A 23,106-nucleotide genomic window follows, 5' to 3' on the forward strand; every position below is an offset into this window, starting at 1 on the left:
TTAAAGTATTTAAATAATTTTTTTAAGAAAAAGGTTGAAACGATAAGTTTAAAATGCGTTGTTTTAGAGCTCTTTTATGAAAACTACTTGATTTTCGTCAGAAGGAACATTCTCCATTGCATCTATGCTTGCCACATTTCAGAAAAAAACTACGATTTTGACTCAACTGAAACATCTGTTTCTGGAATACCCAGAATTGATATTGTATGGTTATTGCTTTTTTTGAAATTTACTGTCTTACCTGAATTAACTATCATCAAATAATTTAGTTGTGTAAGTATTTTAGGAAAGTTCAATGTACCAGTTCGACTGAGGAAGTTGATGTGTGGCGAAACACGTCATTAGTAAAGTTATAACTGTATGGATTGTGGCTGGTCTTTGTTTATGGATTTATTTTGAGTACAGTGAGATAAATTAGATAAAAATACTTTGCAAATATCCATAAAAATTATCGTTGACGTAGAACGGTACAAATGAATAAATTTCAACGTATTGTTTCTAGAGCTCGCAGTGCGCACTCGGGCATCTTTTCGGAGGTGCTGAAGAGCGTCCTCAGCAGCGTCGCAAACCGAACTGGAGCGTCAGTTGATTTTGAACTTCCGCGAGTTTGCGACGCGACGCGTTCCGAATTAACTAGCACGTGTTTTTATCCGAGACTAGTTCGTATGCTAAAATGAAATGAACATATTTTGAACAACTTTGTCAGGGGATTGGAACGTTATTCATGGTATGTTTTAAATTCAGATAATTTTTACTTCAGTCCGCTAGTAGGTCACCCAACATCGCAAATTCATTTGACTCGAAAAGTAGAACGAAATTCTCTACTTCAAAAGGTAATTTATTATCGAAGTGAAGTGAACAGAATATACATTATTGCATTATATGTATATTATCAAATGATGATATTTTAATCCAGTGGTATTTTCAGAGAGTATTTGTTATTGAAGTAAAATAAATGTGAATAAGAATTTCCAATGTATATCTGTGAGCAAATGATCATAATCTGAACCAGTTTGTCAGAGGTTCAGAACGTTGTTCATGCTATTATTTTTATTTGGGGAGATTTTACTCTTGCTCTACTTCAATTCGGCTATTAGTTTACTCACTATAGCGATTTCATTTTGTATAGAAAGTAGAGCGAAATTTTGTATTCAAAAATCTACTTTTTCATTGAAGTTATTGAAGTAAATATAACTGTAAATGTGTAATGTAAGAGCCTCTTACATTACAATACTCTGGGTTGTAAACTGTTCCCCCTCCCAAAATGAATTTCTGGATCCGCCACTGGTAAGAGGTCATGTAAAAAATTAAGGTTTTCGGCGATTATCTGTCACCGAAAAAAATGGATCGAAGAATTTGCATAAAATTTTGTGTAAAAAATGGAATTAGGTATTCAAAAACCATTGGAATGTTGACAGTGGCATACGGTGGTTGTACTCTGAGTCAGAAAAACGTTTACAAGCTTACAATATGTCAAGGAAGTGAAGAAAATTGTTATGGAGAATCACTATTATAGAAGTTGCTGAGGACATTGGCACGTTGGCTGACTCATACCATGCAATTTTTTCGGAAATTTTAGGTATGAAGCGTGTGGCAGCGAAGTCCGTTCCAAAATTGATGAATTCTGAACAAAGGAAACCGGCGCATAAGCATCGCTCAGGAATTGTTGAATGAGGTCAACGCGATCCAAATTTTCCTAAAAGGGTCATAACTAGTGACGAATCCTGGGTATAGGTTATGACCAAACCAAACCAATCATCAAATCGTCCGAATGGAAGATCCTCCTAGAGAGGACAACTCCTTTTCAGGAAGGTGGACAGGTCACTAGGAGACATCTCCTTTATATTGGCAGGTGTAGGCCAAGACACGCCAAACACAGACTCTTTTTGGCAACTTTGAGGTGTCTCACGGTGACCTCCGCGAAGGTTTTGGAAGGTGCAGCGACATTACTGTCGTGCGGCTTCTTCAACCTTATTGGGTTTTCCTCCGTGGAGGTGTACAAGTGAAGGAGCTATCCTGCAGGGCCCCCATGCCCATTCCCGGGTTGAGTGCTCTGGAGTAAAAAAATTTTACTCCCCACAAATAAATTTTGTGGGGCGACCGCTCTTGGAGCGGTCCTCAATCCTACTGATGGGCACTTCAGCAAGATTGACATCAGATCTCTTTCAGTCGAAAGTCAGCCTTTAGCTGATTATACTTTCTAATCGGTCAAATTGTTTAATCACGACTTTCCTAACTGGATTTTTGCATGGGGTCCCCCAAAAACTGGATTATCTGAAAATGAACTGAATTAGAATCTGGCTAAGAAATGTTTATACTTACCGGAGTCGCCTGATGGCGACTCTCGTGGGTAGTCTTTGATTATGTCTAGTCGGTCTTCTGTATTTGTCCCTCTCTCTGAATCTGGGGTCGTCCCAGTTTAACGCATCTTGTAGATCGCGTACCGCTGGGTTGTTGTGCGATCTAATTCTATCGAACACGCTTTCTGCGTGTTCTCTCATATACATGTCCACATATTGCGTGTTCAGGTCTAGGTCTCTGTATATGTATCTATTGAACATATACCTCAGAGCAGCCTTCACGCACGCGTTCATAAAGCTTTGAATCTGATTTCTGTATGTCTTTGCGCACTGGACCCAGGCAGTGCAAGCATACAGTATTATAGGCATGAGAACTGTTCTTATCATCAGCAACTCTACTTTCAGCCCCATGTTGCTTCTGTTGCCCATTATTGGTGCTAGGCGTTGTCTGGCTGATCCTGCCATTCCGATTATCTCCCGTAAATAAGACCTGAATGTTAGTTTCCTGTCTAGGGTAACCCCCAGGTATTTTGCTTTATCAGTCCACGGAATATCTTGTCCGTTGAAGATAACGTTGCCTTCCGGTTGTACCCGCCTCCGGGTGAACAGTATCGCCTGACTCTTGTCAGGGTTTATACTGATCTTCCACAGATTGGCCTATTCCTCTAATCTGTCTGCCTGTTGCTGCAAATATCTGGTGACATGCGCTTGGCTCGTAGATCTCGTCACCAGAGCCGTGTAGTCCGCGTAGAGCGCATACCTGCTCGCCAACCGGCTTGAGTACGTCTGCTGTATGTAGCGAGAAGAGGGGTGGCGAAAGGACTGCACCTTGCGGGACCCCTGCTTCCAGTAGTCAAATTGTTGATAGTTCGTCTCCTACTCTGCAGCGGAATCGCCTGTCAGCTAGAAAAGACTGGTTTAATCTCACTATCGGATTTGTGTAGCTAAAATTGCTCATTTTGGCTGGGAGTCTGTCATGCCAAACTCTGTCGAACGCCTTGGAGACGTCTGAGAAGATAGCTCCGGTGTTGTATCCTTTGCCGAGGTTGAAGCCTTCGGTCGCAAAGTCTAAGTCTACTACCCTCAGGACTTGTAGCTCTGTCGAGTGTTCTGATTCTAAAGCCGAACTGTTCATTTGGTAAGATTCCTAGTTCTCTGGTTTGATCTTCGAGTCTCTTTAAGACGACACGCTTCGCCACTTTGCTTATGGAAGGTAGTAAGCTGATTGGCCTATGATTATCTGGGAATAGGTGGTTCTTCTTTGGCTTCGGTATGTGGATAACCGTTGCCTCTTTGAACGGGAAGTGTTGCATTTATGATGGCTGCTATAATAATAATAATAATAATAATAATAATAATAATAATAATAATAATATTTATTAACTTCTCTCGTTAAAAAGTATAAAATTTCTTTCACAAAATAGTACACAGTAACAAGGAAGACGTCCATAGTGTGTAAAACACAATAAACATAATACAATACAAATTAAAAAAATGGAGTGTAAAACATATTAAATATGAAACAATACAAACTTAAAAACATTTACCGTCTAACATACAAATGGGGTGTAAAACATAATAAATATATTACAATACAAATTTATAACATTTATAGTCAACATACATAATATGAGAGGGTAAATTGTTTGCTAATAGCTGCCCGTCTAGAGTGAAGAATTATTGATTTGCAAAAAATTCATTGATGGTGTAGCAGTTTTTTTGGATGAGATAGGCTTTCAATCGTGCTTTAAAAATCGAAATATTAGGAGATTCTCTCACTGTGCCGTCTAACTTATTGAAAAATTTTGGGCCAAGGTATAGATAACTTTTCTGAAAAAGTGCAGTCAGATGTGCAGCAGTTACCAAAAAATTTTTTGATCGAGTTGAGTAGCCATGATTTTCTCGATTCGCTTCAAATGAAGATATATTTTTGAACACATAAATACATGATTCATATATATACAACCCAGCAAGAGTAAGAATTCTCAATTTCTTGAAGGAATCTCTACATGACTGTTGCCATTCTAGATCATCAATTATTCGGATAGCGCGGTAGGACTTTCAGTGTCCGGTTCGTTATTCGGTCTGGGCCAGCGGCTTTCCGAGTGGATAGACATCTTAGAATGTATTTCACTTCCTCGGGAGATGTCGGTCCTGCAGGGGCAGCCGGTTCCTTGCCTTTATTCAAGGCGGAGCACTTAGCGCCCGCAGCAGGAAGTGCCTTGCTGTTGGAGGTGGAGTGGAGGAGGAGGAGGGTGCACTTATATTTGCTGTCATTCTTGCCTCTTTCGCTCTCTTTCTCCTTTTGACCTCGGCGCCGCAAATGCGCTCACGCCTTGGCCTTTGTATTACATCACGAGGTGATCTGCTATGTCCAGCCTCATTCCAAGCGGTAGATTGGGGTGGACATTTCTGATCATCCCCAGTCACCGCCTTAGATTGAGGTGAGCACTTCTGTCCAGTCTCGGGATTGGTTTTTGTTTTTGTTGTTTGTGTTTTTGTGTTTGTTTCATTCATGTGTGTTCTCACGAGAAGCAAGGGAAGAGTTTGTCACCTCTGGCAGAGCCCCGCATTACCAGAGGTAGGTTGATGACCATGAGGTTTCCCCAAGGAGATCGTAACCGCATATCACCCTGCGGCCATTCAGCTGTCGGCCCGATTCCTTACACCTTAGCTTGGGTAGGCTGGTCCACGGTGGCGTGTTTCGCAAAGGCTTTTGGTGAGTTTTAGTTCCACACACCCTACTTATTTCTGCCAATGACCAGGAGTCCGGCGATCCTGTCCGTAGAGCCACATTGGCTACCTGGACAGAGCCTCCAGTCCCCTGGCCGTTCCCCTATCCGCCCCCTGAGGACGCGCCCGATAGGTACCCCAACCCACGGGTGATCGAATTGAAATTTATCGAACAAAATTGAAATTCACCATTTTTTCTAACAGACCTTGTATGTGTATACTTGAATAAACATATTTTGAGAAACTTTGTAGAAGGTTCGGAACATCAGTCATTATGTTTTTTATCAATGGGATTTTATATATTTTTTACTTCAATCTGGCTAGTTCATCGCAAATTCATTTGACTTGAAAATAAAAGAGAAAACTTTCAATTTTCTATATTGATAGTTATTGAATTCTTCTGAAGTGAAATATTTTTTTGGAACAGCTTGTGAATATAAATGCCTAATTTATAGTTTATGTTATTATATCACTTTTCAAAACAGCTTTTGAATTTCAAAAAAAGAATATTTCAAACTTAATTTCAAATATTCACCAGAAGCGAACTTATTGCATCCACGTAGATGTTTCATTCGCTGTTGAAAGCGAATGATATATTGAACAAAACTGAATATTTGAATATTTTGGAAAAAAAGGTTCATCTTCAAGATTCAGTTTTATTTATTTCTCAAACTCGTAAAACGAAAAATACTATCTTCTTTACTGGGATCTACTCAATGAGATATAAGACAAAGAACATTATATAATGTCAAGCGTTTGAGTGTGGCATCATCCTAAGGAAACATTTTGAATAACAATGTTTATGATTATCTCTTGACCCTCTGCTTCACGTCTCAGCTTCTTTTTGTACCACTTCATACTAGGTAGGGGAGACCGGGGCAAGATGAAGTTCAGGGCAGCACGGGAAGTCAGCTTGTGTGCGTGAATAGTAATCGTGTTCGGAGCGGCGACAGCGCCATTTGCACGAACTTCACTCTCTGCTAGTGTGTCCAAGCAGAGCGAACAGGTTAGAACTCGTTTTTGCGTTGCAGAGAGAAAAAAGTGATATTGCAAGTGTTTTTACGCGATATTTCGTTCGAAAACTGATGTACAGACATGTAAGTACCTGTGTTAATGTATTATTTCAATTCCGAGCTTATTATAGTAGTCCACAACATTAAATTCAAACCAGATTTTTTCGCCGGTAAAGTTTGAGGTTTGAATTGCGTCATCTTTTTTACCTACGTGTGGATCGGGGCAAGATGATTGGGGCATAATGGGATACTATCCCGTTTTGCCCCGCCCTTGTGATTAAGATAAACATTTTCTATGTACTGATAATCAAGTGACTGAAAAAGGTAAAAAACAAATAAAGAAACCTGGAAAAAAGACTGCAAAGAAGATTAAAAAGACAACTGACAAGGAAAACCTGCAGAAAAAGCTTCAAACCAAAATGTGCAAAAAAGAAACTGAATCGGAAGATAGTTCATCCTAAGAAGAGGATGATGACTGTGCTTGCATCTATTGTGGGTACTTATACTCAGATTCAACCGAAGGTTGGGTCATTTGCGGCGTGTGCCACGGTTGGGCGCATAATTCATGTGCCGGAGCAGATGAAGAAGATGAGAGGCACACATTTGTGAACGCTGTCTACCCGATTAAAAACACAGCGTTTCCCATCTTACCCCAGTTATGGGGCAAAACGGGAAATTTGCCGAGTTTATTTTTTCATTATTTGCCAAAAAAAGGTCTGTGATTTTGCATGCTACAACGTTTAATTATAAGAGAGAAATGTATAATGGTTACCTTTTTTGTTGAAGAATGTTATTAAAGAGTTTAATTTTCCTTGTATAACGAGTTTTGTCTTAGCTATCTCATCTTGCCCCAGTCTCCCCTACCAATGCAACTATATCAAAAGTGGTGTTGAGGTAATTGTTTCTGAAACAGTAGAAATCCGTGGAAAGGTGAAACATGGTTTTCACATAGTTCCTAAAATAATAGATCATTTGACAACATTTTTTGAATACTTATATCATTTATATTGAGCTTCATTTTGATTAAACAGTTTTTTTCATTCATATAGATACCTTCCATTCAAATAGTTATTGATCAGTGTAGAAGAACAGTATGAGAAACCTATATAGTTCAACGGAGCAATCAGAAGGCGGGTAATTATTTTTCGAATGCTTCAAAATAATCTATTGAAACAAGAAGTGTTATTTCATTTTCATCTATTGATGTATAAATGTCATCAACTACTTGTATTATGATTGGGTCTGAAGCACTATTGAGATACTGACGTTTTGTTTCTCAATATAATTGTGAATATGTTTATTAATGATTTCTTTGGAAATTTTAGAGATGGCACACAATATACCGATTGGCCGAAGGTCATTGAAATTTTGCGGATTGTTGACTTTGGCTAGAGGAATTACCTGGGATTGTTTTCATGATTTGGAAAAATCATTGTCATTCATACATTCATTGAAGATATATGTAATATAAGGTAATATTTGAGGACAGGAGTGCAAAAGCATTTTTATACTAATGCCGTCAGAACCAACAGCGTTCTTATTTCACAGAAAGAAAAATTCGAGTTGACATACAGTTTATTTAGAATAATAATTTCAGTTATTTTTCGAGGATGCTCAATTTTTATCAAAAAAAACCTTTTCAAATTTTTCGTTACATCAGGTATCATTATTAGTCTATGCTTGAAGACTGGCAGTAAAAAAATTCAAAGAAATGAACTTTAAATGTTCAAGCCAGTCTCGGATATACCTACAATGTAGGTTGAATGGACTGACACCTATCGGAAAACAACTACTTCCCTGGCTAATACAATGAAGGGGGTTGGATTATATCCGACAGGCGTCAGTGCAGGAATCTTCACCGAAAATTTCTTGCATATGCAACTGGCAATACAAATGAAAGCGTCGACCTTCAATTTTGGAACGGGCACACTTGAAGACCGGTTTCGAGCTCATTAGCCACTTCAGTACTTTCTGCAGTTCTATTTCTGCAGTATGTAAAACATCATGCCACGTTTTACCTTTTAATATTAAGGCTATGTCATCAGCATAGCAAACTATGTGCCCCTGAAAATCTCTGATATGTGTAATATTGTTTGTGTAAACAAGGAACAGAATTGGTCTCAAAACTGTTCCCTGAGGCACACCAACAGATATATTTAACTGCTTACTGATTTCATTACCGATTTCTGTCCGATGTGATAAATAACTTTGAATCAACTGTAACATAAATACGTCCATCCTCACAAATTTTCACATTTATAATATTAGTATAGAAAGATTTAGTACTTGCATACACTTATACTTTTCATTAAAGCAATATCTTGATACTTATCTAACATTGGACCACAAATAAACCAGTCTATTCTTATATAGTGAAGTGAAGTGTATAGTGGTCTAGTTGCGGCTTTGTGTCTTTTACATTTCCCCCTGTAAATTAGATACATTTAGAAATAGTTCGTTATTATTTATCTCTTCGAATTTGCGAGTTGTTCAAGGTTATTCAGTTTTTAGATGGTGGGCGTATGAACAGTAACGTAAGTATAAACATTAATTCGTTCACTTTTTTTAGACAACCTACTATCTAATGATAAAACAATGAACAGCCTTGAACTCAAGTGGAGGCATATATTCCTACAAATTTTTGAATTACTTAAAAAATGTATCGCATTAAATACAAACAATTGCCAGCATCAATTGAAAGTAGAGAAACAAAAGTATCAAATATGAAATATTCAATAAGATATGTGCTCTACCTAAATAGAAAAGGGTATATTTTCAGAAGAGAATATTTTTTGGGAAAAAAAAGTTTTGACTTTATACTAACACAAGTAGGTGGTTTAACAGTAAAAATAGCGGTACAGAAAAATATTCGATTACTGAACAATTTGTATCCCTTTTCAAGGTTGATTTTCAGCAAAAAACACCACCCACTCTTCCCACTGTAGACCTCACATTGCCACGAATTACATCTTGACAGAGTTAAACAAAAAATTAAAACAACTCAGCAACAATAAAGCTAGTTTCGATGATATCGATTTCTAAACATGCGACAACAAACTTCCACCAGACTTTTGTTGGCTTCAAGAAGAAGATACATAATCTTCCTCTTGAAGATGATCACCTGGTGATTGAAACACGTGTCGAAGTATTGAAAATAATGGTCCAGTGGCGAAAGATTATCTTTCTCTTGACGATGATCACTTGGTGATTGAAAAACGTGTCGAAGTATTGAAAATAACGGTTTGATGTTGAGATTGAACTCCAGTAGAGGAAAATTGATCTTCCTCTTGAAGATGATCACCTGGTGATTGGAACACGTGTCGAAGTATGGAAAATAACGGTTTGATGTTGAGATTGAACTAGAGCGGAGGAAGATGATCTTTCTATTGAAGACGATCACTTTGTGATTGCAACACATGTCAAGGTATAGAATATAACGGTTTGATGTTGGAATTGAACTCCAGTGGATGAAGATGATCTTTCTCTTGAAGATAATGACTTGGTGAGTGAAACACATGTCGAGGTATTGAAAATAACGGTTTGATGTTGGAATTGAACTCCAGTAGAGGAAAATTTATCTTCCTTTTGAAAATGATCACCTGGTGATTGAAACACGTGATGAGGTATTGAAAATAATGGTTTGGTGTAGGGATAAAACTCCAGTAATATCCATTACTACACCAAAAGCTCCAAACAGTGCATCATATGGAAATAACGGATGACCAGTGGATATCAGAGCCGAATATGAAATTTGAAGGTGTCTATTTGGACAACTTTTTGAAAGAGAACGTTGAAATCAGTGTAAATGAATGTCTGCCACCCAAGCTCAAATCTCAAACTTATCTGATATTTTCTATCAACATTTTCTACCAACTGAAGGGCTGGATTGTATTTTCGATCAAATTATAAACCCCTACGAAATTAACAATACTGTACCTAACCCAATATATCAAAAATTTTCCTATAAAACTCTATATTTGGTATGCGCCGGGAAAACTATTGGTGTTATATAAAATAATGAATCGAGCGCTTCATCTTGTAATGTTATCCATATTCTTGCTGAAGAGGCAGAAACATCAGATGTCCGTTCTTGAGGATGACAGTGTTCTATGTAAGTGAAATTTTTCCTTTTTCAAATAATACATTGTGTAGCAATCCTGCGAATGATATCTGATTCGATTTCATAGCGATTCCAAACTGAATTGAAAAAAGAGTTTTATCTATAACTCAATATTTATGAAAAAGTACGTGTTCGGAGATATTTTTTTTGAAAAATAATTTTTATAGCTGAGTTTTTATTGAACTAGTTAACTGATTATTTTTATTTCGTGTAATTCGATGTTAACATGAAAGTAGTTGTTTTGAGAGGAGTGAAACGAATCTGAAGCCGCCCCTGACCGATAGGCCAGCCGACTCATTGAACAAACACATGTCCTCACCTCAAAAGAATGCAGTCGGGAATCGTCGGTAAAATTCTGGTGCCGAATCCACTACAGAATTCTAGAAAGGACCGTTACCGATATAAGCATCTCTTCCCGATCCAAGAGGGCTGTTCAGAAAGTGAATCGTGCTGCTAAACACGAAATTCAAATAGTGGAAATAAATTTTGTTGTTGTTGAGTGTTTCAATAAATAAATTAGTTTGTGCTAATTGAAATATTGTTGTGAATGAACTTGTTTGGGACAGTTATTTCAGTAATTTGCCAAAGGAGGTTTTCTTTCAATTCGTGTCTGTAAGATGGCTAGAAAGCCAAAATATTTCTTCTCATGTAACATGAAAGTTTGCTGGCCAAACTTCGGATGGCTTGTTAGATCATTTCTGTGTATGGCTCTTCAGCTTCCTAAAAGAACGTTTTCTACTAGTGGCTGTCGATGGATATCTTTTGATTACTTTCACCATCAACGCTGGTGACTCCCCAAGGAGTCATATTGTCTCCAATCCTCTTTTTATTTTATATTAACGACTTATTGGGAAAAACCAAGAATCCAATATATTGCTTTGATGACGACAGCACACTTGTCTCGTCATTCCATTTGGATTCCAGGACATCGGCTACGGAGGTAGATCTTCACCGGCAGCAGAAGATTAATGAGGATCTAGAAGTGATTTCAAATTGGGGTGAAACTAACCAGGTTCAATTCATTACCACAAAAACCCAGGCATTGGTTCTCTCTAAAAAAATAAATATCTCCGTACCAGATATAATAATACCAGGACAGACAATTCCGCTTCGATAAGTTTGTTGGTAGTTGAAATGGACAGCAAGCAGCAGCAGCACCGTAAAACGGGGTTACTTTGAACGGTTTTTTGTTTTAAATCTATATATCTCAAGACAGCGAATGAAATATTCCAAAAAATATATGTCATGGGCGTCAGTTATACCTTTTTACTGACAAAAAATAAGAATTTGAAATTATCAATAACAATTTTTTCTAATTGATTTATAGGTGTTCAAAGTAACCCCACAGTCGGGATTTCTTCGAACCCCTATAATGAAACCGTGTGAATTCAATGTAACCTCTCAGATAAGGTTTTTTCAAAACTAGAAACACTTTTTTTTTTAACAAAAAAATGTTATGCAATAGAAATACATAATTTACATAAAAAAAGTATTTTTTCCACACCCGTACTCTAACAATACACTTATATGACCATAATCCGTTTCATAATGATATCCATTATGATACAGATTTTTCATAACGATGCAGATTATCAACCAATAGAACCATAATTTTTCAATCAAGAATCCTGTTCCTTTGTTTCTCCTAGATTCTAACCTAAGTAACTAATTGCTTTATTTGTCAAAATCAGTTTTCATATTACCTACCTATATTATCAAAATGTCTGAAAACAGCGATATAGAAGGAATACCATCGACTCCAATATTTTTAAAAGATCAGATTAATTACAGTTGTTATATTCAATATAAATATAATTAGAATCTTTATAGTTTTCATATATCCATGATAATACCATTAGGTTTATGTTTTTTTAAAAAATATGAGTTAATTACTGTAAATGTGTTCAATACAAATAATATTTATAGTTTTTCATTATTTATCGGGTTTAGAAAAAATAGCGTATGCAACTCTCATGTAATGGTTATTAATACACTCGCATATACCATACAAAACTCGCCTTCGGCTCGTTTCGTATCCCGGTTAATGCTCGTTTCTTAATAACCATCATCACATGATCGTTGCATAATATACTATTATTATTCACAAACAGTATAAGGCACTCATTGTAACAAAACATACATGAAAAAACAGCAGTATTCCTTCAAAATATACCTAATATAAACGGAACTAAAATAATATTTGGCAATAATTGTACTTTTTAAAAAAACGGAGGTACCCAGAAAACAATTGGGGTCTAGCAGAGCTGGTAATAATCAACAGATGTGTATAACTCCCTCGTCAGGTACTTGAGGCCAGAAAAACTTATAATTCACTTTAGGTGACATTCTTAAAAATGCAATTTCAACATTTTAGTTTTCTAAATCATTAATGGAAATAACTTTTCCTACATAGTGATGGATTAGAGCTTTCACTTTGAACAGAACCAAATAAAATTTATCTAGTTTTATATCTCCAACATATTCTGAGGGTGCTTCATCTATATTGAACGCGTTCAAAGTAACCTTGAAAACGATATCTAAGCACATTGTTCTGATAAAAAATTTATGAAAAAAAGTGTGTGGAAATATCTCAAATTTCTTCAATATAGCTTTGCTATGATAATGTATTGTTATAGCAAATATATTTAGTAAACATGTAGTGTAAATACTTACGACTACAGCAACAAAAGTTTGCACATCTCATCGAACGTCGGTTTTGTAGGTAAGAAATGACATGTCAGAATTGCCAACTTCACAAAAAGTATCTGAATACCAGTGGGCTATATCATTCTTAAACGTGTGACGAATTGAGTGGTGACAACTAGATGTCGCTAAACCTAATAGTTATTTCACTATGAGTCAATATAACAAAATTTATATTTTGTTCAAAGTAGCCACGTGGTTCAAAGTAACCCCATTTTACGCACCAATATGTCTGGAATTGCAAAGGCCGCTTCTCAAAAGCTTGGAACACTGTTCCGAACCAGAAAACTGTACCTACACATCTCATCAACTTTTGATGATTTATAAAGCTCAGATCAGACCTTCTTTGGAATATTGTTCTCATGTATGGAACTCTGCCCCCAAACATACCCTGAAACTGATGGATTCCATCCGGAAGAGAGCCATCACTTGCAAACTTGATATTTTGGAATATCGAAAGAAGGTTGGAGATTTGTCTCTCTTTTATAGATACTTTCACGGAAAGTGTCTTGGCACATTTATAATAATAATAATAATATTTATTTTCCATAAGACATTAATATTTATTGGAATCCTGAAGATCATACAGTCACATTAAAAAATTCTTGCACGGTATAAAAACTATAATTCAATGAAAACATTTTCAAATTGAATTTAAAAACATGGATTCTGTCAATTTCTCTGAGAAAAGAAGGTAACTTGTTGAACATTTTCAATCCCAAGTAAAAAGGGGACCGGCCAGTTAGGTTGTATTTATTGGGTTTCACATAGAAATTATTACGATTTCTTGTGTCAATACTATGATAGGAGCTATGTCGTTCGAACTTTGATTGATTTATATAAATATAAACATACATTTCAAATATAAATATATCCGCAAGAGTTAATATTTTGTATTGCTTGAAAAGGTCTCTACATGATGTTTGAGGTTCAACTCCTACCAAGATTCGGAGAATTTTTTTTGTGCGACAAAAACACTTTGCGCTGATGAAGAACCACCCCAGAGACAAATGCCTCGCGATTCTACATGAGCATGGTAATAATTCAGTATTTGATCACTGGTTAAAATCATTTTGAGGTTTCTCATTAAATATGTGGTAGATGATAATTTGGAGGTAAGTTGGCTACAATGTCCTTTCCAGTTCAGACAGTGGTCTAGAAATTTACATTCAGTGACATTAGAAAGTATCCTGTTGTTGGCATTTATTTTGATATCAGAACAAGTTTTTTGTCGATGATGAAATCGAATAGAAAAGGTTTTCTTAGAGTTAAAAAACAGAGAATTGGAATTGCACCATAAAAATAAGTTATTTAGTGACCGGTTACACTTCTCCTTCAAAGAAATGTCGCATTTATCAGATACTAATAATGACGTATCATCCGCATACATAATGCATGTATACTCAGCGACTGCAGTATTCATATCATTACAATATAATATAAATAATAAAGGTGCCAAAACAAAACCTTGAGGGACCCCAATTTCCAGAGTTTGAGTTCCAGATTTGAATATACGCTGGTGATCGGTAAATGAGACAAACTGTCTTCTGTTTTCAGTAAAGATTCTACCAAGAGCGGTACACATCATATATTCGCGACGGACTGTGGTTGCTTATCGTTTTGAGGTGCACCTTGAACTTCACTGCTTAAAAACTGTTTCATTTTCTGAGAACGTTTTTCCAAATGGAAATAATCTCCAGCGATTCATATCCAATGTGAATCGCTACTTTCGCACAGGCACCGCTCTTAGAGAGCTTTAACGATTTTCCTGTAGTGCTTCTGTTTTCTTCTCAAACAAAAATATCCATGAACACGATACGAAGAAAAAAATCCTAATTTGTCAGTATCCTGAGTTTAAATGCAAATAAAACAAAGTGTGTGTCATAGAATTTTTTTATTCTTTTGAAAGACCTACCGATGTCATTATGTGTGAGATATAACATCGTTCAAATGTCCACCATGTCTTCTCTGGGTGGAGCACATCCGAAACGTCCAATTTTCCATGACTGGCGCCTATATCAGGCTGAATTTAACCAATGGCATCGGTTATGTTGGCTTTAAGGTCTGCTGTGGTTTGTAGCTCATTTGCATTCACCTGCAACTCAAGGAAACGCCACAAGAAAAAGTCTAACGGAGTCAAATCTCAAGGTCTCGGTGGCTAGTTCACATCACCTCCACCTCCATCTCCTTGCCCTCAAATTGCTCGTGCAGAATATCCAATGTGGCATGAATTGTGTGGCACGTAGCGCCGTCCTGTTGAAACCACATGTCGTTGGTGTGCAGATCATCCAATTCAAGCCAAAATAAGTCGGTAATCATCGACCTATAGTGCTCGCCGTTGACAGTGATGGCCTAGCCGACGTCACTCTCAAAGAAATATGGACCGATTACGCCGTCAGCCCAAAATCCACAACTAACAGTGACTTTTTCGGAATGCTTTGGACGTTCTTGGATCTCATGTGTATTGGTATCGTTCCAAATTCGACAATTCTTTTTGTTCACGTACCCATTCATCCAGAAATGGGCCTCAGTTGCCAACTGCTCCAGAGCCCATTCGGCAAACACACATTGTCTATGGTTGCTTACCTTCAGTTTCCAGGTCACTTGACGGGCCTGTACGGGCCTGTATGGGTACAGGCCCACGTAACAACGGAAAATTCGTCAATATGTGGTCTGCAAAAGGTCGAGTTCTTGTGGGCCACGCGAAATTGACTGCCTCGGATTCTCTTGCAAACTCTCACAGACAGCGGCGATGTTGTCGGCAGATATTGTGTTTCTTCGACGTGTTGGTCGATCGTTTACTGAACCTAGTGTACTCAAATTCATCCACCACACTGCGAATAAACCTCTCGGTAGGACGAATATGTCGACCGTAAAATGGGCGAAGCGCGCGGTACGTTGCCCGAATAGAACACCCATTTTGCTAGAATAATTTTCTTATTTTCAGATGGCGATTTGGCAAAACAGACTGAATAAATGACAATTGATTTGACGGATGTAGCTTCAACAAAATGGCCTTGATCAATTGTGAAAGTATGGAAGTTCATATTGGAAGACCTTTTTTAACGATTGCGAAGTTCTGATAAATTCGCAGTTAAAAAAATAATTGCTGTTAACAAACTGTTAAAATAATATTGCACTAATTTGACATGCAAAAAGGTTTTGTGAACCTGCCGGTAGCCATCGTGTTCTTCCTGCATGCGGGTTTTAAAAATAGATATCGACTACGTCCGTTGAATAGTTGATTGTTTAGAAAAGTCGGTGTATTGTTATTTACATTTACATTGAATTACATGGTATGTGAAGTATTTGATTTAAATCACGCCTCTTTCTTCTTCTGCCAGAGATTCCAGAAGAGCATAAAGTAGCGCGCGAACCTTAAATTATGATTCTTCAGGTAATGGCAGTTTTGAAACTCAGATTCTGAGTTTATTTGAACAATTATGAAACATGCTTATTCGGTGTTCTGTGAACTTTTACTTCTGAAAGAATTCTACAATACCATTCTAAAAATATGGTTTGTGCAATTTGTTCTGAAGAATGAAGAAATTCGTTTTCCGGGCAGAAACTTTGTGGTTTTCCACTCCTCCATCATCAAATATATAATGCGGGGAACTTCCAAAGAAAAGAAAGCTACGACAAAAACTCTTCATACAGTGTGTAAAAGCCATTCATAATTCATTATTTCTGTTACTGTACATATTTTTGAAAAAATCCCGAAACACGTCAAATGTAAATTATAATTGGCATTCTTCAACGTAAAAATGCCACCCCTACCTTTAACCTCCTTCGAATGACAGGTACAAGCCTCAGTTTTTAAATGGGAACTATAGGTTTGTGATATATCGTTTGAAAGGTCTCTTCATTCTCTATTCAATAATGTAATAGCTTTCAAGTTTATTGCAACAATTAAGATGAAATAAATTAAAATCATGTGGTTACCGAAATTCGATAAAATACAATCAAAAACTAAAATGTAATGCAGAACGTAATGAAATGTAGGATACGAAAAAGAACTATGGATAGTAGCGTAGTAGATGTTCAAAATGTTCACCACGAACGTCTTGGCAACATCCAAATCTCAAATAAAACTGTCTTCTAACATTATTCAACATATCAGGCGTGATCGACCTAATCGCAAGCGTTGTTTGTTCTTTCAAGTCATATATCTTTACATATCCCCATTAAAATAAATCTAATAATGAAAGATCAGGTGATCGCGCTGTCCATTCAATCGATCCTCGCCTCCACCGATTGGGAAATGTTGTATTGAGGTATTGCCGATCATCAACTTGATAATGTGGTGGTATTCTATCCTGCTGAAATTTGAGGGTTTCCTGGATCAAGACATGAATTTGCTAAAATTGAAATGGCATCATTTTGAAGTAGTGTCAAATAATTATCGCCATTCGAGTTGCCCTCAATGAAAAAGGGACCAACGATGAGGTGCCCTACAATCCCTGCCCGAACATTGATCTTTTGAGGGTATTGCCTGTGTTCTTCTCTCATCCAGTGAGGAGTTTCCGTTGACCAGTAGCGGCAATTTTGCCGATCAGCGTGACCGTTAAGAGACAAAGTACACTCATCAGAAAACATAACGTCTCCTAATTGGAAAATATTGTCATTCAACATGTTCATCATTTGCTCACAAAAATAAGTTCTTCTATCAAAATCGTCTTCCATGAGCTCCTGAGTAGATTTCATTTTATAGGGATGCATTTTATTTTCTTTTAAGTTTATTATCGATGTATGGCGAACATTGAATGTAGTGGATGCCTGTTTACTCGATGTTTACCTCAAACTCAAGCATCACATCTGAATTGAGTTCATCACTTATTGCATTGGCAGCTGCTTTCTTTATCTGCAACATCTTCAATTTCCGATATTCTATTTGATGAACTTATGACAGTTCCTACCAGTCAACAGAAATTTCTTGCAAATACCCACAACAAATCTCGATTCATTTCAATGTTGAAGGATAAGTTTACTGGCGAAAATATATTGGTTGAACTGGCTAATAATGATGCCGACGTACTGATTATTGAAACAGCTATAGAGCAATTTAATTTGACAAATACAACTATTGTTCTTGGTGAAGATGTAGACTTACTCGTACTGTATACTGCTCAAACTCCACCTGAAAAAAGTATCGTCTTTCTAAAGCCAGGAAAAGCTCAAAGTCAAACCGAAATATATTTGTCGAAAAGTTTATCTATTTTTGCAAAGAGTCAAAATCATGTACTATTTTTACACGCAATAACTGGCTGTGATACGACATCTGCATTTTACAGGAGGGGTAAAGCAACAGTCTTTGAAATGTTTGAAAAACAAGATTTAGTTCAATGTGCTGAAGTTTTCAAAAAAAGTAATTCGACTCAACAAGAAATTATCACCAACGGAATTCAGTTTCTTCTTTCTATGTACAAAGCTCAGAAAAAACCAATCTGCTTAGATAAGTATCGATATGCATGTTTCGTAAAAAACACTAAAAATAAGAAACAGGTGCAATTAGCTTGTCTTCCCCCAACCTCAGTTGCTGCTCATCAACATCTTTTACGGGTATATTACCAAGGTCAAGTGTGGCTTGGTTATCAGCTAGACCTAAAAGACTGGGGTTGGAAGTTGGTCGACAATGCATTAGAACTTATTCAGACTTTACTCCCACCTGTGCCGGAAAAACTGCTGAACACAATTTTTTGCAACTGTAAAAAGGGATGCAGCGCTAAATGTGGTTGTAAAAAAGTTGGACTGTTGTGTTCTCTGGCATGTACATATTGTCAAGGCCAGTCATGTTCTGATGCTGAATCACCAATAGTGGAGGATTCATTTGATACCAACGAGAAAACATGCGATACATCACTCTTGAGGCAGTTTACCTTACACCCAGGATGAACATCAAGAAGAAGAAGAAGATCAAGAAGAAGAAGAAGAAGACCAAGAAGAAGAACGACAAGAAGAAGTATTTGAAGGTTATGACTCAGATGAATAAATTTTTAAATTTTTTTAATTTCAATCGCTTTTATAATTTCCAACCTTTCCTAATATATTTTATTATGCAAGTTTTCAATTTGACAGAATCACAACAAACATGTGGAATAGGCCTACTAGGGAAACCACGTTAGAAAAAACGCGCTAGATACACTACCTCATAGGTGGCGTGGAAACGTGTGCATATAATGACGATTACAACTTTTACAACTATTTGACTCGTCGTATCTCAGAAACGGTGGCTCTAAGAAAGAAATGTAATAATACATTTTTTGTAGAAAATTTTATGATCTACAATTTTTATTTCAGATTATTTTATGGTAAAACCCACCGTTTTCCTGAAAATCTCGAAAAACCAATTTTTTTCGAGATTTGACCTCGAATAATTTTTTTTTCAGGCATCGCAATCATTCGGAATTCTAAAATCATATTTTTAACTGTTTTGAACAATTACACGCGTTTGCAGCTTGTTGTGAATTTATGTACCTTCCAATTGACCGGATTAAATCGAGAAACATGAAGAATCAAGAGCTGTTGCGTTTGATATTTCTATGACCATTGACTGTGCGTGGCATGAGGGTTTATAGAAAATAAAGGTTTGAAACTGAATTATTTGGAAGCAATGGAAATTAATAAACTTAAAAATTCAAGTATTCTAATGAATGACCAACTGGATTTGAATAGATCACCATTATTGAACTTGTTTTCTTAGAAAAACCATATCCAGTGATCATAATTGACAAGGTCAAGGTGTAAGAAGCAACTTCTAGTATTCAAATCACTGTTGATAAAGCTACTGTGCTAGCGAAACGTGTCGTGATATATTTTAGTTTAGTGTAGTTTATAAAATTACTATCGATCTGAATCAATAAAAAAAACGAATATTGATTTTGATATGGTTTATATTACATTTTTCCCAATAAAAGAAAAGAAATGAAATTATTCTGTCATGAAAATGAGTTATTTTCATCATGTAAGTACTTATTTCTTCAACTTCATTCGAGGATTTGAGATATCTCCTGATGATACCTACCTGGTTAGCGAAACATGAATCGAAAGAGAGTGCTTCAACTCTGGTGTAGAAAACTGTTTCAATAATATCCATTATCCAGTTTCAATTCAATGAAAGGAATGTACAGCTGAGTGGTGAGGATTTAGAACAATATCATAAAAAATAACAGTACGTTTTATTTCTTGCCATAAACGAGAAATATATGATATTACGTAGCCATTTCGTATCTCTACGAGTTTTCTCAGAGTCTAAAAGTAGGTTTTCACCGAGGAATACCGAAATAATACATTTTCCAATTTCACATAATAAAATAAACGGAACTTAACAGCTTTCAAACAAGAGTTAGGTAGATTAATAATAATAATAAATCTTTATTTCTCGTTGACAGTTACATATATGGGAATTGTCAAGCCTAATTCTAAGGTTATTAAAAGTATTTAAAAATTTAAATATGAATTTAAGATAAGGTAGTCACATACATTGATTTTCAATTAAAAATTCGGAAAGCGAATAAAAACATTTCTTTAATAAAAAATGTTTCAAATATTTTTTGAAATGTCTCACATTTTTATGTTGCCTAATGATATCTGCAGTATTCACTTTCGCAAATGGCATATGCATGGAGTGTTTATTTCTTGTATTATATCCATGAATATTTTCATTCAATTCGAGTAACATTCTATTTTCAGAAATATAAACAGCTGTATCAAAAATGTATATACATGGAAGAGGTAAAATTCCGTACATTTTGAAAATAGGTTTTAATGAGTCCCTAGATGAAATATGTACTGAAGTATGGGTTTTTGACAAATGAAAACATCCGATGCTGAGGTGGAATTTCATCATAGATATATAGCATACCTAAGCCTTGAATCAATTTAAGTGTAGTAAATTGCCAGTAGCTGTGCCTCACTGAGAACATTTGGAAGATTAAAAAGAAGAAAATTCAGGGAATTCCATTTGACCATTAGTTTATTACAGTGGGTTTTCCAACTCAAAAATTTATCTAGATATACCCTAAGAAACCTGACAGATTCTTGAGTGTTTGTCAAAATTGTCTGATTTACTCTAAAAATCAAGATTTTGTATTGGCTTCTGACGATTGTAGAAATGTACTACCTCTGTTTTTTCCGTATTGAAAAATAAAGAACGTTCATTGAAAAATTTTTATATATTATTCATTACATCACTACAATTAGTATTTAGTAAATTAGTGTCAGATGAAGACAATACCAAAGAAAAATCATCTGCATAGGCAGAGTGATGGCAACTTTTTAAAATGGAATCAATCTGATAAATGTACAAAATAAACAGAACGGGTCCCAAGACGGAACCTTGTGAGATACCCATTCCAACATTCAGACATTCAGATTTTCTATTATATTTTGTATTATTAGAGTTTATTGGTATAGATACATATTGTTTCCTGTCCGCCAGAAATTATTTCATCCATTATAGTGGGAGACCCCTCAAACTATATTTCTAACAAAGATTGCTGCTGGATATTCATCAGCAGCAATTTGTTCGATTATTTGGTTGAAAAAAGATAATATAGCGGTTAATGTTGATTTTCCGCCCTGGAATCCATGTTGTTTATCAAATAAAATCTTACGCTTCTCAATGAAACTCCAGAGACGATTCAAATAACTTTGAAAATACAGATGGGATAGTTATCGATCTGTAATTTTCTAATAATTAAGATAAATTTTTCTTGTGAATCGGTGTGACTTTTCCAATTTTGATAGCATTTGGAAATGAACTTGTTTCAAAAGATAAATTAACCAAATGAGTTAGGGGAGCAATAATGTCCTCGAGGACATTCCTCAAAATAAATCCTGGGATCTCATCTGATCCAGTAGAATTTATATTATTTATTCTTCTCTTCAAAAGTAAAAGAAGTTCTTCTTCAAGAAACGATTGCAAAAACATACTCACCTTATTGAAATCGTTGTTACGCTTGAGATGACTAATTTTAGGAATATTGTTCTATAGATTAATAGGAGTTTTGATGACGAATTGGTTGAGGAGAGAGATGCATCTTCTGTCAATTCTCCGTTATTATTGATTACTGAACTTTGGTCAGTTTTCTTATACTTGTTCCATAATTCTGAAATAATTGTCCAAGATGTAAATATACAATTTTAATAGTAGATTTTCCTTTTTGCAATTGAGGTAGTCCAGTGCGGAAATGCTTTAGGTATTGACAATATAAATATCAAGATGATTTCTTTAGTGATACCACACTATATTGATGAAGTTAAACATATTTTCAACGAGTCCTTCACGCAGGGTATCTTTCCAGATATTTGGAAGGTTGCTAATATAATTCCAATTCCGAAGAAGAATGCACCTACCACGTTCAGTGACCTACTGCCCTCATTCTATAAAATATTCGAGAAAAATGTTTCCCGTCAAATAAGAGCTTTTCTTGAAGAAAATCGAATACTCCCTTACGAGCAGTCTGGGTTTCGCAAAAAACATGGAACACAGACTGCCCTCTTGAAAGTAATCGACGATCTTACGAGATTCAGAGATCAATCAAAAGTCACCATTTCAGTACTGCTTGATCAAAGTAAAGCTTTCGATTTAGTTCTCCTAAATGGATGACCAGCTATCTCACAGGCCGATCACAGAGGGTCATCCCTAAAAGAAACAGTCTCAGGTGTACCGCAGGGAAGTATTTTAGGACCCTTGATGTTTTCAGTGTATATTTTTGATCACCCCCGTTTCTTATCACATTGTCAAGTACATATATACGCAGATGATATACAGCTATATTTGTCTTCTCATAACACCGATACAGAAAGTTCCGTGACCAATATAAACACAGATTTGCAAAAAACATTCCTATACTAGGAGAATTATGTACTGAAAATCAATCCAAATAAAACTTTGGCCTTATGCATAGGGTCTCAAAGACAAATAGTAGAAACTCAGTGTAACTTTAGGCTCACTCTCGATAACGCAGACATTGACTGGGTAGACAGTGCTAAAAATCTTGGCGTAACCATAGATAGCTTCTTTGTCTTCCCACAAACATGTGACAAACATTTTCAAAGTATCATTCTTCAAACTCAAATCGCTATATAAATTTAAGTATCAGTTATCAGAAGAAATAAAACTCAGGTTAGGCAAAACTCTTATTTACCCCCATATCGAGTATTGTTGTTCGGTATATTACAATTTTTTGCCGCAATATAACAAACAGAAGTTACAACGTATACATGATACATGCGA

At 36.1% G+C, this 23,106-nt stretch overlaps 1 protein-coding gene across 4 annotated transcripts in view; it reads left to right on the plus strand.

The window, feature by feature from the left end:
* The first annotated feature begins 512 nt into the window (after positions 1 to 512).
* The window catches only part of LOC111512674 (guanylate cyclase 32E), a 292,318-nt gene continuing 269,724 nt past the window's right edge, over positions 513 to 23,106 (plus strand). For 3 of the 4 annotated variants that reach the window (XM_074180298.1, XM_074180297.1, XM_074180300.1), the window contains exon 1: positions 8,401 to 8,580. Coding sequence is in view for 2 of the 4 variants with exons in the window: in XM_074180297.1 (XP_074036398.1) it covers positions 8,569 to 8,580 (12 nt within the window). In the remaining 2 variants the exon portion in view is untranslated. Of the gene's footprint in view, positions 728 to 8,400; positions 8,581 to 23,106 lie in introns of those variants that run through there. The other variant, XM_074180299.1, reaches the window with a different exon arrangement.

Source organism: Leptinotarsa decemlineata, unplaced genomic scaffold, assembly GCF_025532065.1.
Source record: "Leptinotarsa decemlineata unplaced genomic scaffold, Ldec_3_MD MMD2_tig00026294_RagTag_RagTag, whole genome shotgun sequence".
Classification (NCBI taxonomy): domain Eukaryota; kingdom Metazoa; phylum Arthropoda; class Insecta; order Coleoptera; family Chrysomelidae; genus Leptinotarsa; species Leptinotarsa decemlineata.